Source organism: Lissotriton vulgaris, chromosome 6 (assembly GCF_964263255.1).
Source record: "Lissotriton vulgaris chromosome 6, aLisVul1.2, whole genome shotgun sequence".
In the NCBI taxonomy this organism is placed as follows: Eukaryota; Metazoa; Chordata; class Amphibia; order Caudata; family Salamandridae; genus Lissotriton; species Lissotriton vulgaris.
Genome location: NC_141694.1, coordinates 12,529,770 through 12,547,142, shown reverse-complemented (window position 1 = coordinate 12,547,142; position 17,373 = coordinate 12,529,770). Strand labels below are relative to the sequence as shown.

Here is a 17,373-nt window from a genome sequence, read left to right as displayed (position 1 = left end):
TGCAGTCATAGAACATTAAGGTTGTATCATTACTGTTACAGTAATAGTACGTTAAAGTTATATCATTAACAATATATTTAGGTTCTACCATTGCCATTGTCACTACAAGTGCAGTAATAGTACATTACAATTGTATAATTGCCCTCTGCCCCCGTTTCGCTTTCTATTCCGACCTCCATCTTACTTGTTGTTGTGCATTCCCCTGGCCCGCCTCCCAGCTGCCCCTCCCACGCTCCGCCCCCTCCACTCTTCATTTCAGATGGATGGACCTACGCGCAGCGGTCGCGCCGAAGGTGCGCCAAAGGGAAGCCCGTCCGCGCCTGGACCGCGCCCAGCGCCAGACCCCCTGGCCCCCGCAAACCCATCACCCCCCGCATCACATACGACGCCTCTACCCTCTTAGCACTTAACCCCGGCCGACTCCCTAACTGTGCCCAAGCCGCACCGGGACACACCCATGGACCCTTCACCTGCCGCCCCTGCAAATTCAACTGCATCAAGACCCACACCAAATCCACAAACATCAAACAGAGATCCGACACCAACCACCTTAAATGCATCCTTCTCAACACCCGCTCGGTTCACAAACACGCCATCGACCTTTGGAATCTACTCGACACCATTTCTCCGGACATCGCCTTCCTAACAGAAACCTGGATGAATGCCTCATCAGCTCCAGACATCACCATAGCCATCCCGGAAGGCTACAAGATCATCCGAAAGGACCGCATCAACCAAACAGGAGGAGGCATTGCCATCGTCCATAAGAACACCATCCGCGTCTCAACCAGCTCTGACGTTAACCTCACTACCGCCGAATACCTTCACTTCCAGATCCACACCGATCCCAAGACCACACTTAGAGGCACCCTCCTCTACAGGCCACCAGGACCCCGTACACAATTCAGTGAAGACATCACTGACTTCATCACCCCATACGCCCTTCCCTCCGTAGAATACATTCTACTAGGAGACCTCAATTTCCATCTGGAAAAGAACAACGACAGCAACTCCACCACCCTTTTGGACAATCTCGCCAATCTTGGACTCAAACAACTTGTTGACACCCCCACCCACTTTGCCGGGCACACGCTCGACCCAATCTTTACCTCCAGCAAGCACATCTCCTTTAATCACACCACAGCTCTCCATTGGACGGACCACAGCTGCGTTCACTTCAACTACAAAAAGACAACGACCCACAACCACCCACAACCAATTCCCCGGAGAAACTGGAATAAAATTACCACCGACCAGCTCTTCACATCGCTTCACCAAAACCCTCCTGCAAAATCATCGGACCCCACCCAAGCAGCCACCAACCTCACACAATGGATCACCCACAGCTCTAACGAATTAGCACCCTTGAAAAACCATCCAATCAAGCAAGGCAGCAAAAAAGCCCCCTGGTTTAATGATGACCTTAAGAAATCAAAGAAGATCTGTCGCACCCTCGAGAAAGCCTGTCAAAAAAACCCAACCACTGACAACCTGGCCACCTTCAAGAACGCCACCCGCAAACACCACCAACTGATCCGATCCACCAAGAAATCAGCATTCAAGGATCGACTCGACAACAACGCCCACAACAGCAAAGAACTATTCAACATCGTCAAAGAGTTTACTAACCCCACCGCCGGCACCAACAACATCACTCCATCCCAAGACCTCTGCGATTCTCTAGCCTCATTCTTCCACAACAAAATCGCTGACATACATAACAGCTTTGGAGACCAGCCCACCTCACTTACCTCCGAACTAAAACCCCCCTCCAACAACCTTTACGCCTGGAACCCAATCACCACTGAAGACACCATCCGCCTGATGAACACCATTCACTCAGGATCGCCAACCGACCCATGTCCCCACCACATTTTCAGCAAAGCAGACACCATTATCGCTCCCCATCTTCGAGACGTCATCAACTGCTCCCTCAGCTCCGCCACCTTCCCGGAAAGCTGGAAACACGCTGAACTCAGCGCCCTCTTGAAGAAACCTACAGCAGACCCCACTGAACTTAAGAACTACCGCCCCATTTCGCTCCTCCCATTCCCTGCCAAAGTCATTGAGAAAGCCGTCAACAGTCAACTCGCCGCCTTCCTCGAATCCAACAAATCCCTCGACCCTTCACAGTCCGGCTTCCGAGCCAAACACAGCACCGAGACCGCCCTCATCGCTGCAACAGACAACATTCGAACTCTACTGGACAACGGAGAAACTGCTGCCCTCATCCTACTCGACCTCTCCGCAGCCTTCGACACAGTCTGTTATAACACCCTTATACAACGCCTCAGCAACGTCGGAATACAAGGAAAAGCATTGGACTGAATAATCTCGTTCCTCGCCGGAAGAACCCAGAGAGTCCGCCTCCCCCCTTTTAGATCAGAGGCCACCGAAGTCATCTGCGGCGTACCCCAAGGATCTTCACTCAGTCCCACCCTCTTCAACGTATACATGAGTCCCCTCGCATCCATTGCGCGCCAACACAACCTCAACATTATCTCCTACGCAGACGACACTCAGCTGATCCTATCCCTCACCAAAGACCCAAACACCGCCAAAACCAACCTACACGAAGGGATGAAAGAAGTAGCCGAGTGGATGAAGAACAGCCGTTTAAAACTTAACTCTGACAAAACGGAAGTCCTCATCTTAGGATCATCCCCCTCCGCCTGGGATGACTCATGGTGGCCACCGGCCCTGGGCAGCGCACCCAAACCGATGGACCACGCACGTAACCTGGGCTTCATCCTGAACTCCTCCCTCTCGATGACCAAACAAGTCAACGCCGTCTCATCATCATGCTTCAACATCCTACGTATGCTCAACAAAATCTTTTGTTGGATCCCCACCGAAACTAGAAAGACGGTCACCCATGCACTGGTCACAAGCCGACTAGACTACGGAAACACCCTTTACGCCGGCACCACAACCAAACTACAGAAAAAACTCCAACGCATCCAAAACGCCTCAGCCAGACTCATCCTAGACATCCCGCGCCAAGCTCACATTTCCGGACACCTGAAAGACCTCCACTGGCTCCCCGTCAACAAGAGAATAACGTTCCGCCTCCTCACCCACGCACACAAAGCCCTCTACGACCTGGGACCTGAATACCTCAACACGCGCCTGTCCTTCTACACCCCCACCCGCCAACTTCGATCGTCCAATCAAGCCCTCGCCGCAATTCCACGCATCCAAAGATCCACAATGGGAGGAAGATCCTTCTCCTACTTAGCGGCCAAGACCTGGAATTCCCTCCCAACCCACCTCCGCCTCACACAGAATCACCTCTCCTTCAGAAAACAACTAAAAACTTGGATATTTGATAAGTAAAGCTCCCTCCCTCCCTCAAGCGCCTTGAGACCCTCTGGGTGAGTAGTGCGCTATACAAATTTAAACTTGACTTGACTGTATCCTGGAGGAGGCTTGTTAGGAAATGGATGTGGAGATAGTGAGTGCAGCTTTTCTTGTGTGCCTGTGGCTCAGTCTCTTTCTTTCAGAGAAGTTCTGTAACACATTTAATGCTCTTGTGGTTGGTGTGGGCTGAAGGATCCTCTCAGATGGTTTGGTAGGCATGTTGTTAAGGGTGGTACATATAAAGAACTTTAGTTTCTTGGATATCTGTAAAACCACAGCTGATTTGTCAGGGAAGCTCTGTGTACCCTAAGAATTTCTGCTCATGTCCATGTACCAGGCGAGTGGTCTAGAGGTTTGTGGAACGGTAGCCTGGACTAGGCAGATTTCCAGCAGCTTTTAGGAGCCCACTCTTGAACAGTGTGTTTTGTCCCTGTGGGGTGGAGAATGACCTTATTGTTGCATTTGAAAGGTGTTGATTCCAATAGTGTTGTTTTAAATAATTTGTTTTCTTCTAAGCTGATATCCATTGGCCAGTTCAGGAGGAATGATCAACCTCGCCCTGGGTAACAATCGATTCACTCCACGGGGGATGTATGTTCCCATTTCTAGTCCCCTTGATTCAAGGCGGTATTCCTAAGAGGGGCATCCTTTCTTCTCTCCTTCCTTCTCATTGCCAAACTCCCTGTGTTCCCACTTTGATTTTTCAGTGCGCTTGTGTGTTACTGCTTACTCCCTGGAGACATGACCCTGGTTCAGCGACGTGTGGTTCATGGTGGAATATGTGTATTTTAATAGCTCGGAGTGATCTTACATGTCTTTCTTTGCTTTTCTGGTCTCATTGGGCGCACAGAATTTTCTTCATGTGTCTGTGTTTTTTGCCTCTGTTCCTCTGTGTTTCTTTCTTACCCTGGATTGCTTACTCTGTTCTCGAAGCAGGGGCCTACTTTTCCTTGTTCTCCACTTTTTATTTTCTTTGGCGTTGTCCATTTGGTTATTTTTTCCATTACTTTTCTCTCGTCAAAGCATCCCCATCATTTTTGTGTTTTTTGTCACCCCATCCTCCCCCGGATGTATCTCTCTTCATCCTGCTGCTCTTAGGCTTACTTATCTTGCTGCCCTCCCACAGCTCTTGACCTCCCCAGCTCACTTTTGTCTGAGCGAGTAGCATATGTGTCCCGTCACTTGCATTATTTGTATCAAGGGGCAGGTGAGTAAGTCTTCACTTAAGTGGGTCGTCCTTCGAAACAGGGTGTATGTACCATGTTTTCTTTATCTTTTTTGCCCCTCTCACCCCCAGATCTTCATCCTCCTCTTCTGCAGAATCCCAAATTTCACAGAAGTGGTTACGTAAGGGGTCTTTGACCTTCCCCTCTTGATGGTTGGCATTTGTCTATTCCTCTCTGACTTGATGAGCTTCATTTTTTTTTTTTTTTAAATATATTTTTATTGCAGGAATTAGTAAATTGTTACATATTTGACCAGCATTATAGATCAAACAAAATCAGTGAAATGCAACCCTCCGTCCCCCAGCAGTATGTACCCTTACACAGCCATTCAGCCCACAACCCAATGGTCGGGCGGCGAAATCCAATGGGGGCTCAACAGGAAGTCGAAGCTGGTCCGGATGATCCACTGTCCGTCATCTGCTTTCCTAAACAAGCCTACAAAACCAAAAGAAAACCCCTCCCTCAAAACACTATAAACCGAATTAACCCCTGCCCAACCCCGCCATCAGTGCACGGCAACAACCGCAATAGGATCTGTGAGAGGACCCATGAGGAAAGTAACAGATCTGTAAAGTGTAATCGCCTATCGGGACTCGGGGCGAGCTGCTTCCTCACTTTCGGAGTCGCTGGGGGCGCAATAATCCCTGAGGGCCTGCACTAATGTCTCCCATTCCAGCGCTGCCTCCTGCGCCTTCTCGTTATGCTGTCTCCTAGCTAACTGGTACCTCAGCGTGCTTTCTCCCGCTGCCCATTTCAAGAGTTCGCTGTGCCATCGGCCCCCCGTCGGACCAGCCCGTGCCTTCCAGTTCCTGGTCACCTCTCGTTTAGCAAGGAGAAGCCCCAAATCAATGAATTTACTAGTAATTTTGTTTTTGGGGGTATGTGGAAACCAGTGTAGGAGTCCCACTGCCGCATCAACCGATAAGGATCTCCCTGTCACCTCCTCCAGGGTCTTCCCCACTTCCGTCCAGTAGGAGGACAATCCTGGGCAGGACCACAACATGTGGAGGAGGTCTGCCTCCGGCGCCTGGCACCTGGGGCAGTCCGCAGAGCCCGTAGCAAAATACTGTTGGATTTTCGCCGGGGTCAGATATGCCCTATGGAGTACGTAGTAGTGGACCAATTGAAAGCGGGCGTGGCGCGTGCCCTTCCAGGCTCGCCGCACGAGTTGGGACCAGGTCGTCTCCGGGATCTCCTTACCTATGTCCTCCTCCCAACGGGTTCTTAAGGTAGTGAGGGGGGCCAGCCCCTCATTGATCAGTCTACCGTAGAGGCAAGTGACCGCCTTCACCATACCCGCAGACATCATGACGTATTGGCACACCGGAGACGTAGGGGGTTCCTCTTGCCCGTGCTTCCAGTGCGCCTGGATCGCTCGGACCAGGGCCGAGTGCAATAGAAAGTCGCCGCGAGGAAACTCGAAGCGGTCAATGAGCTCCTGAAAGGGCAAAAGCGCCCCGTCCTCGTAGAGGTCCCCTACCAATTGTAGGCCCGCGTCCTCCCAGTCCGCTAACTGTGACCAATCACCGCCATGGGGCAAGGCCGTCAGCATACCCAAAGGTATTTCGGGCGCATACGGTATTCGCAATTGGCCCCGGGCGTGGACTCGGTTCCAACACAGGCGAATGGTCTTCTCCTCCAGCGACAAGTCCTGTAAGGCCAAACGCTGTCGCAGCGCTATGAAGGAGAGAACATGTCTGGCCATCCCCGTGCCTCTCCTGTCCTCCGGGCCCCGGAATTCCCTGGCGATCTCCTGGGTGAGGGTCTGTAGTTGCGCCGCCAAGTAGTACTTTTCAAAGTCCGGCACCGCAAGCCCACCCTCGGCTTTCGGCCTCATCAGGGTCTTGAGGGCCACTCTTCGGCGGCCCGAGCCCCAGAGGAATCCGACCATCATCGACCGTAATAGTCTAAATGTGGCCGGCGGGACCCAGATCGGTAGCGCTCGGAAATAATACAGCAACCGGGGGAGCGCCACCATTTTGAGCAAAGCGATCCGCCCTGCCACCGAGAGCGGTAGCGTAGCCCAGAAGTCCATATTACCCCGTAGCGCTCGAGTGCTGCAAGCAATGTTCCCATCCAGGAGGTCAGATGGTTCATGGTAGACGTACACCCCCAGGTATTTAAAGCAGTCAGGTTCCCATCTAATCTCTCTACTGATAACAGGGCTAGGTGTGCCTCTGCGAACCGGGAAAAGACAGGTCTTAGCCCAGTTCACCCGAAGGCCCGAGACCTCCCCAAACGCCGTGAGCGCCGTCGCAGCCCCCTGCAGGGCAGCAACCGGGTCCTCAAGGAAGAGCAACAGGTCATCGGCGTACAGCGAAATGTAGTGTGGGCCCGAAGGTGTCCACAGGCCATTATAATGGGCTCCCGACCGGAGTAGCAGCGCCAGTGGCTCCACCGCCAACGCAAAGAGAAGCGGGGATAACGAACAACCCTGTCTCGTGCCTCTCTCCACCGGGTATTGTGAGGAAACCAGCGGGCCTGCCCGAACCCTGGCCGATGCCGAGGCATATAGGACCGTTGTCCATCTGATGAAACCCTCGCCGAGGCCGAACCGCAGTAACACAGTGCGCAGGTAGTCCCATTCCAGGCTGTCAAAGGCCTTCTCCAAATCTACCGATAGGACCACCGGGCATGGGGCGTCCACGAGCGGTTCTCCCAGCAAGCGGAACAACCTACGGATGTTCATGGTCGTGTTTCGCTTGGGGATGAATCCAGCCTGGTCTTCGTGTACCAGGGAGCTCATGTGACCTAGCAACCTCGAAGCCAAGATGCTGCTCAGTATTTTATAGTCGACCGTCAGCATTGATAAAGGACGGTAGGACGCCGGATCGGACGAGTCCCTTCCCGGCTTGAGGAGGGGAACCACTAAGGCCTCGCACATCGAGCCGGGGAGCCGACCAAGCCTCTTCGCCTCTCTATACACTATCAATAACCTTGGTGCTAGGAGATCAACATAAGCTGCATAAAATTCAACAGGAAGGTAGTCTAGGCCCGGGGTCTTATTCCTCGCCATCTTTTTAATGGCGCTGCGGATCTCCCCCAGTTCAATGTCGGACCCCAGGGCTTTCGCTACGTCAGGCTCCACTGTTGGGAGCTCCAGGGGTCGTAGATAATCATCGAGCAGGTCAGGGTCTCTGGCAGAACGACTGCGGTACAAACGTTCGTAGTAGTGCAAGTAACAGCTCAGAATCTCAGTCTGAGTGTGCACTTCGGTCCCGTCCGCCATGCGCATGGACGTCGTCAGTGAGGCCTGGCGCGTAGGGTTAGCTAGCCATGCCAGCAATGCGCTCGACCTATCCCCCTCTGCGAGGGACCTAACCGTATAGGCCTTGTAATCGAAACAGCGCAGCCGTTCGACCTCCGCCGCCACCGCCTCCTTCGCCTCTACCGTGCGCTCCTGGAGTTCAGGGCGCCCGGGGCGGCGGAGTTCCAACTCACGGAGTTTCCGATCCGCAGTATCTAAGTCGTCAAGGATAACTCGCCTCATGCCTACCTTCTTGGAGATGCAGTAACCCCTCACCACCACCTTAAAAGCGTCCCATTCCAGCGCCCTCGAGCTCGCAGTGCCCCTGTTGGACGCGAAGTATTCCGAGATCTTATCTCCTAGGTCCGCTTTGAATACACTGTCCTCAAGGATCTCGGGACGTAACTTCCAGGTGGGCACCGCAGGCACCCCAGGAAACCAGCGAAGGTCCAGCAGGAGGGGGTTATGATCTGAGATGGTCCTGGTCAAATATTCAGACTGGACCGCCGCTGAAACCAGTTCAGTCGAGCCAAGAAATCCGTCCAGTCTAACGTGTAACTCGTGCAGGCCCGAGAAGTAGGAATAGTCTCTCGCGTCGGGGTGTTGCGCCCTCCAAATATCCGTCAGACCCCAGTGCGTCTGCCAGTCCCTACGACCTTTAGCCACACGGCGAACCGGAGAGTCAGGGAGGGGCGGATGCGAGCGGTCAGTCTCCACATCCACTACTGAATTGAAATCTCCACCGAGCAGGAGGGGCCCGGAGAAGAAGTGGGCCAACGAGCCCGATAACCTGGAAAGGAAGGTAATCTGGTCCACATTGGGTGCGTAAACACAGCAAACATTTAGGTCCCTCCCCCCCAGAGTGCCCGAAATGGCCACATAGCGCCCCTCCGGATCCACCACTGATTTCGTGACCCGGAAGGGAACCCCAGCTCTAATCCAAATCAGCGCCCCCCTGGCATACGCGGAGTACGAAGTGCAAAAGACCTGCCCTCTCCACCTACGCTGCAGCGCCGCCCCTTCCGCCTTGTTCAGATGGGTCTCTTGCAGCAGCGCCATTTGTACCCCTCTACGCACTAAATAAGCGTGGACTTTGTGACGTCTAGACATGGTGTGAAGCCCCCGCACATTCCAAGTAATACATTTCACATTAGCAATATCAGCCATTGTCCCATATTGTTCGTGCAAAGTCTCCCCATCTGGGTCCCAACAAAGAAGGAGCAACAATCAACCCAGCACTGATGGCGGCCATTTTCCCCAACCAAAACTCAACAACCCCTATTCGACCCAAACCCCTGCCCACCCTCCTCAGAACAGGACCCAAATAGCACCATCTAGTTCCCATCCAAACCATACCCTCAAAAAAACCCCTGTCCCCGACTAATCCTGCGGTTGCCACCGTAGGAAGGCCTTAAGGGCCAGGTGCGGGCTGGGCATTGGCAGTGGGCCCTCGATGCTCTGGTTACCAGGACTAAAGCAAGCCCAAAACAGTACAAGAAACCCTCAGGGCACGAGCATGGCACCCCACCCCCACCTCCCCGGGAGTCATGATCAATCGTCGGCTCCCGCCACCCCCGCTTCGGGCCCCCACCCAAATGGATGCAGCTCACCCCGTCAACCCTGTCCATCCAGAAGGTCCTCAACCGATTTCGGTGTGATCACCGGCGTGTGGACGCTATCAGTCACCGACTCCTCCGAGTCCGTTGGCACCCCCTCGTCACCAGGGTCCGCTTCCTCTTCAATGGTACCGTCCCGTAAGCCAGACAGCGCAGATAACACCTCCAACACTCCCTTCCGCTCCGTCGATGTCTCCGCAGTTGAGGGTCCACCTGACCGGCCACGGCGACTCCGAATCCTCTTGGACCGCCGTCGCTGTCCCGGCTCCACCGCTAGCTGAGATGAGGAGCCAAAGCCATCTTTTCCGGCTCTATAGAGTTCAAGCCAGTTACAGACATCCTCCGGGGTATCAAAGAATTGAGTCTTGTCATCGACAATTATGCGGAGCCTTGCAGGAAATAGGAGCGAGTATTGGATGCCCTCGCTCCGGAGCTCGCGCTTGACCGCCAAGAATGAGAACCGCCTGCGTTGGGTCTCATAGGTGTAGTCCGGGAAGATGTTCACCTGGCTGTTCGCCACCTTGAATGGGCCATTATGTCTGGCGGCATTGAGGATGAGGTCTCTGTCCCGAAAGTGCAATAACCGTGCCACCACCGGTCGCGGGGCACGGCCCTGTTGTGGTGGCCTCGCTGGGACTCTATGCGCTCGCTCCAGGGTGTAGAAGGAGGATAGACCCTCCGGGGCCACCGTGTCTCGGAGCCAGGCTTCCAAGTAGGCCACCATGTCGCCATCCTCAATCTTCTCCGGCAGGCCCACCACTCGAATGTTGTTTCGCCTGTTACGGCCTTCCGCATCTTCCGCTCGCTGCTCCAGGGCAGTAATCCGGGATAGGGCATCCTTCATTGTCGCGGCCAGGGTTCGCTGCGCCGGCTCCAAGGTTTTCACCGAGCCCTCCACTTCCTTGACCCTATCCGAAAGCTTGCCGTGATCCGCTCTAAGGAGGCCCAGACTCGTCGCCACCTGGGCAATGTCCTGCTGGAGGGCCGAGCGTGTGGTCGCAATCGCCTCTAAGACACGGTCAAATTGTTGTTGCAATGGTGCGCCACCAGAACTCTCCGGGTCTCCACGTTCCTCTTTGTCCGGGGTCTCCGAGTCTGATGCGGCTGGGGTAGTCCCCTTGGCTCCCCTTGGTTTCCCCATGTCGCAGGAATCACACTGTGTGGACCCAGGCAGAGGCGCCACCGAGTGCGGGCGTCGGCTATGTCTCTCCCGGTTGTTGGTCTTCGGGCCGAGGGCCGGTGATCCCCGTCTCCAGGGCCTGTTGGGCCTCCACAGCTTCGGCCCGCGCCACCACCACGTCGTCGGAGGGCACTGAGGAGGAGGCGGAGACAATCGGCGCCAGGTCGGGCAGGCCCGTTTGGCTGATGAGGACCCGGAGCGAGGGTCACCAACACCACCGTGACTTTGTGGCGCCAAGGGGCAGTGCCTCCCATGGGAGTGGGTCGATCGGGGAGACGCAGCCAAGTGCGGCTTAGGGGGTCGGCGCCGCGGCCAGGGCCTCCAGGCGTCCGTGTGCCGAGGTCCACTATAGTGAGGGCATCCGATCCTCTAGGCGCGATCCCCGTTGCCAGAGTCCAATCAGATCGTTACCCAGACCCTCATATCGCAGGGAGACGAAAAGGTGGAGGGTGCGCTGTAGCTAGCGATGCTCCTCCAGTCTAATGGTCCCGTCCAAGGGGACAATGAGGTCCGGGCGCCATGTTGGGTCGCACTCCGCGGATCCACAAACTTCGATTTTCCGTCGGATCACCTCATGTTCGGGCTGCGCCAGGTGCCCCGGCAGGTCCCAGTCGATCCGATCAACAGTTTGCGGGGGTTAGGGTGCCCCACGGCCTCCGATTTACAGGATAATCCCGGGCTCAGTCCCGGAGCCGAGCTCTCAGGCGACCATCGCCATCGGCGCCCAAGCCACGCCCTGACTTGATGAGCTTCATGCAGTGAGACCCCATATCCAGTTAGGTCAGGCCTGTAGTGCAGAAAAATCTAATTCTTCTTTCCCTCGACACCACACGTTTGTAGAATTGGAGTCTCAAAGGGTTACTCCACAATTCTCCTTGACTTGTCAGGGGGGCTTGAGAGTACGCTGAACATGGGACAAGGCGGGTGTGACTGCTCTGACCTGGAACAAGCTCCGAAACATGCAGCTGCACAAAATTTGTTTGTTTTTGATTTTTCGGATATATTCTGGGCAGTCCCTCAGTTCCTAAGCTAATGGTTAAAAGCCAGCTATTCCAGGGGCTCACTACAGCCCACCCCATGTACCACCGCCTGTAGGCCACCATCCCCGCTGACCTCCTACCGAGCCCTCTTGTGTGTGTGAAAGCTGTTCTCCTAGTGTGTGTTACAGCAGTGGGGCTTGGTGAACTTCTGGCAGGCTGTACTGATGCTCAAGAAGAGGCAAACTTTAGGCCACCTAGCTCTACTCTCTGCTTCTGGTCTCAAAGATCAATACTTCAGGAATTCCTCATGTAACTTGCATCAACATCATCAGTAGATGAGACCAATGCGTCTGTACAGGTTCAAAGTTTGATCTTTGGCAAGACTCTAGTTGTGGACATCTCTTCTAGTCACAGAGGTCTTCAAGAGGTTGTGGTCCCAAACACCAGATCCCTAAGGCATAGTCAAAGTAATCCAATGAACAGTCCAGTAGTATCTCAACGTGTGGAAGAAGTGGAAGCTGGCCTTCCCTCTTTCTCAGATCCAGCACTGATAATTCTGCTGGAGCTTAGGTTGTTTAGAAAGGTTGGGCTAATCTATATATCTTTTGCATCTGCAAGTGCTTGTTGAAATTCTGTTTTTGCTATGCAAAGTATTATCAGTATGATGTTGTCCAGCGTGAATATTCGCATTGGTCTAGTATCTGTAGAGCGGTGGAACTGGGGGAAGGGAGGTCTTGACAAAGTACTAGAACTACAGGTTTAATTACGGCAAGTGATGTGTACTTTGTACACATTTTAGTCCCCGGATTCCTTACCACATCCATCCAGCTTCCAAGTGTGATGCGCAGGTAGCTCTCAACTTCCTGATTTTGTTGTTGGAGATTTTGTCAGAATCAAGAAACCTGTTTTTATAGCCATAGGTTGTTCCAGATTTCGTGCTCCTGTTAAAGTTTTGAAGGTGTGTAAAAACAGTGCGGTTACTCAGGATGGTAAGGTCTGCAATGTAAGAAGAGTTGTCAAATACAGGTCTTGTGAAGACTCCAAGTTCACTGTTTTTAAAACATCTTTGGGAAATCGTCCTGTTCCTGAGGAAGGTTTGTCTGTTGCCTCAAGGTCAAAATTAACAATAGAACCATTTCTGTGCCAAAGAGGTACAGTACTTAATGTTATCATTTTTTCTGTTGTTTTTTAAATTTAGTTTTTAGTTTATTTTTTGTTGTTATTTCCTTTTGTGTTATGGGGTGAGATGTGTTACATACTGATTTTATCAGGTTTTTGCTTTCATATGTTATACATGGAATGTATAGAGCGTGCCTGCTCTCCCTGCTGTTCCATGTTCCATGTTCTGTTTGTGGCAGTTATCTTCTACCGGCTGTGCTGTTCAGACGTATTGGATTGCTGCTAAATAAATTCTTCAAAACCACTTACCTATGGATTCCCTTGTGTTTACATCATAGTACTGTTGTGTGCAGTGCTTTGTATGCACAGCTTACTTTCCCTCCAAGAGAATCGACTTGATTCTCTCCTACTGTGCTTGCTTTGAGATTCTGATATTTAATGTCCAAGGAGCAAGCTCCCCTTTAAAGAGCGACCTGTGGTTGTAATGTTCATTCAGATGCCTAGACAATGATGGCTTGGTTTCCTGGCCCAGTGCCTGCCACATGTATGCAAGCTAATGTTTGCTTCACACTTCCCTTCTTTCTAGGTGTACTGGCAGTCACTGGGACGCACATACTGGGTCCATTGGCACATGGTTGAGATTATCAGCTCATCTGGACAGTCGGAGAAGGAAACTCAAGAAAAGGCCTCCCATTTGACAGAAAACTTAAAGCTGACAGCAGGTGAGCACGGGTGGAGCATGTTCAGAAAGAACTGCCAGTGTAGGTTATGTCCAGTGTCTTCCACATAGTACAACAGGCTGGAAACCATATGAGGCCAGGACCTTGAGACTGGAAGCATAGGCTGTGATGTGGCAGTCAGATGCATTGTGATGGGGTCATGTCGTTGCCACTGGTAAATTCAGCGAGTTTACCAGCCCATGTCTGGCAGGTCAATGAGTTCTCTGCTAGACGGTAAGGAAGGCTATCATTGATGACCAGTTGAGGGTGGTTAAGATGGAAAACAGCTTTGTACCAAACCAAGAGACGAGTTGAGAAAAGAAGCGGCCTGGCTTAAGATGGAAATCAGTTATAGTGAGTGTCTTTGGCGATGGCTGTAAGGAGGTATAGCCGGGTTTTTCTAGGAGGTGAGATGCAATGCAAAATACTTTTAACGCAGTTGGTGTAACATGTAAAACAAATATGATATTATAGAAATAATAAGAGAATAACTTGAGGGAAAATAACTCTGCACACAACTGTATGTTTACTATGCAGAGTTAATGGTCATTAGACTGGTTTTGTGCAGTGACACATATGCTATACTGACCACAGCCAGAGTGCTCCCATCTCTAACAGCAATACTGGAAAAAGTGAAACGTAATTCTGGCATTTGGATGAATATTCAGGTAGAAATGTTACACTTTTTAGGAAATATTACAGAATCCGTCCTTTGTTTACGAGTGTGTTCCTGTCACTTTATGGCCTTACATATGCATGATAGTATGCCTCCTGTTTGCATGATAGTATTTTTGAAGCAGCCCCTTAGTGTGATCCTGCCACCTTATTGCCTTATGTATGCATGATAGCATTTTTAAAGCGACAACAGTGTGTTTCTGCCGCCTTGCGGCCGTATGTTTGCATGATAGTATTTTTGTGCCTTGTGATTTTTTAACACTTTGGCGAAGTCTTTAGTGAAGTAATTTGTAGGTGGGTCTGTTAACTATTGTGTCAGAGTTGTGTACCATGGGTCGCTGACGCCTTTCATCCTTCAGTAGTTAATGAGGTACCATTAAGTTAGAATAGCCCCTTTGAGGAGTATTGGATGACGGTACACTTGATACTTGAATGTCTATTATTTTTCAGACCTAGTCTGCTTTATTCTAGCAAGTCATTCACCTCAGTCTCTGACACCAAACTTTCTGATTACCTTAAGCTTAGCAAAAGTTGTAGTCTCCGACTCTGAGTTCCTACACTGGTAGGTTTTGGCATAGAAACGTTCCTCTCTTAAATGCCTATTTTTACCCAATCTGTCTTCTGCTTTTTGAATATTCAGTGTCTCAGACGTTTTACTACAAGCCACTAGGGGGTCTGTACACCTTGCCGTACCTGACCGACAGCCAGAACGAGGCCTCTGGAAAGCTCAGCCAGTCTGAATGGTGGGAGCTTCTCTTCTTCATCAAGAAACTTGAATCTCAGGAACAGCTGGAAGTGAACCAACTTATTCAGCAGAGCCAGAAGGCACAGGTGAGTGAGAGGAAATGGCACACATGAGGTGAGAGAAAGGTAGCTGCAGCAATAAGTGAGTGAGGGGAAATGGCATAGATGAGGGGAATGAAGTGTAGTGTAGTTGAGGGGTAATGGCATGGATGAGGGTAGTGAAGGGTAGATGCAGTAAGAGGTGAGTGAGGGGAAATGGCATGGATGAGGGTAGTGAAGGGTAGATGCAGTAAGAGGTGAGTGAGGGGAAATGGCATGGATGAGGGGAGTGAAGTGTAGATGCAGCAGCCGGTAGTTGAGGGGAAATGGCATGGATGAGGGGAGTGAAGGGTAGATGCAGCAGCCGGTAGTTGAGGGGAAATGGCATGGATGAGTGTGAAGGGTAGGTGCAGCGGTGGGCGAGTGAGGGTAAATTGCATGGAGGAGGAGAGTGAAGGGAGATGCAGTAAGAGGTGAGTGAGAGGAAATGGCATGGATGAGGGTAGTGAATTGTAGATGTAGCAGCCGTAAGTGAGGGCAAATTGCATGGAGGAGGGGAGTGAAGGGTAAAATGGATCCTCCCTGATCACCATATAATATTCACTAGAAGTAAAAAAAGATGTAACAAATAAACAACATTCAATTATCCTGTATTGGTACAGTCAGTTACCAAAGATACTCCGCTGGTAATTAAATCATAGTCCTTGAGCGATCTCAAATAGAAATCAGAATCCCAATATGTCCAATTTCATTAATTCAGTTCAATAGTCCTTTCTTCATATCCATTTCTTTTCTTTCAAAGCAGATCTTCTTTATTATACAAGAAATTGCAGCCAACACGTGTTTCGTCATGCACTAGTATGTGCTCAATGACTTCCTCTGGGCTGCAACCCAAAACATCAATAAAGTATATATCAATGAAAACAATACAAAAATATATTTCCTTTCAATTATAAACATGTCCGATTAAGGAACATTATAATCGCCAGAAAAGAATAATTGAGAATTTAAAGAAGATCACCAGTGAAACATAACCAAAGCGACAAAAGTTAAAAGAAACAGCAAGTCACAGAGTTGCCAAAGTCACCACTGTGCACATTTTCACCAGAAAAAAGGAAAGGTCTTGAAGACGAACTATATGCACCTTAGAATATATTGTCTCTATTCTATACATCTCTAATACTGATACTCCACTGTACGTATCTATAAAAATATATAAAGGACATCTAAATGTTCATTCTCGAAAAAGTACAATAACAGTACACGTAGTCATAGGTGATTAAGGTTCAGCAGGAATATGTGAACATATAATGTCCATAATCTTGTCTATTCCATTATGTCTATCATTCAAAACATATATACAAGGGGACCTCAAACACAGGGCGATACCATCATCATGCAATCACCAAAATAAATAACTCAAACCGTCACTCACCAATATAGGTCCTTTGTAACGTCCTACTGTTTATCAAACGTATACCACAATATCGATATTTTAAGTCACTGTATCTAAATATAACATCCGATTGGACCTGGAAAAATATTTAAGGACAGCTCAGAAAGGTACATTCCATCCGTTTGGTTCCCTCATAAAATATCTGTTCAGCAACTCACCCTATTTTAGTCAATGAAAAAATATCAATAACTTGTAAGCTCTAATCCTCGTAGCACGGTAATCTCTAATAATATCTGCAATCAGACAAAAAGTAACAGTTTCGCTAATTAGCAAAGTAAAAAAAATGTCATTATCAAATATTCCACGAGTGTCAAGAAATGTGTCTCTCACCTCAAATATTATCCATATAGAAGTCCCAGTTCCTAATCTCAATCCTAAATAGGGCCCAAGTAATGCCTTCCAAAGTCCTTTATATATATATTCTCCAGAAATCCACGAGTACGTGATCTAAAAACAATGTGCCATACATTCTTATTAGATTTAATTAGTCTCAAATTCACAATATCAGTACTTCTCTTCACACTCGTCTTCACCTAATCCATCATCTTGTTTCTCCTGCGTCAAAGTCGTGTACTACGCAGTCGCCTTCTTAGTGCCTGTTTAAGTAAGTTAATTTCACAGGCGCCATTTTAGAATGGTAAAATAACCCGAAAAACTCATCAAATCAGATATGTAAACTGTCAAACTCAATATAGGAAGATGAATATATTTTCCTTTCTACCTTATTAATAAACGCGATTAGAACTGTATTTCTGTCAATAAAATCTAATGTTTACCCGCGAGCTGCCGTTCAAAGTCCACTTTCTATTTCGACCACTCCCTATTACGGATCCTATAACCTCATCAATTCTGATCATATTCAGTAAAATTAAGATATGATAAGTGCAAAGTTTCTTTATACATAGAACCTCAAGTATAAGGATAAGCATTAAAATAAAGTTCAAAAAATTAAAAATCTAAAAGAACTTATTTATCCACCACTGGGTCTCGAATTAATGACCCATGGTAAAGC

The 17,373-nt window shown here is 50.0% G+C and overlaps 1 protein-coding gene across 4 annotated transcripts in view; it reads left to right on the top strand.

The window, feature by feature from the left end:
- LOC147706699 (cullin-9-like) overlaps positions 1–17,373 on the top strand; it is a 354,395-nt gene that overhangs the window by 80,936 nt on the left and 256,086 nt on the right. For all 4 annotated transcript variants that reach the window (XM_086925838.1, XM_086925836.1, XM_086925837.1 and 1 more), the window contains exons 5-6: positions 13,315–13,450; positions 14,763–14,953. In XM_086925838.1, the coding sequence (XP_086781964.1) occupies positions 13,315–13,450; positions 14,763–14,953 (327 nt within the window). The remainder of the gene's footprint in view (positions 1–13,314; positions 13,451–14,762; positions 14,954–17,373) is intronic.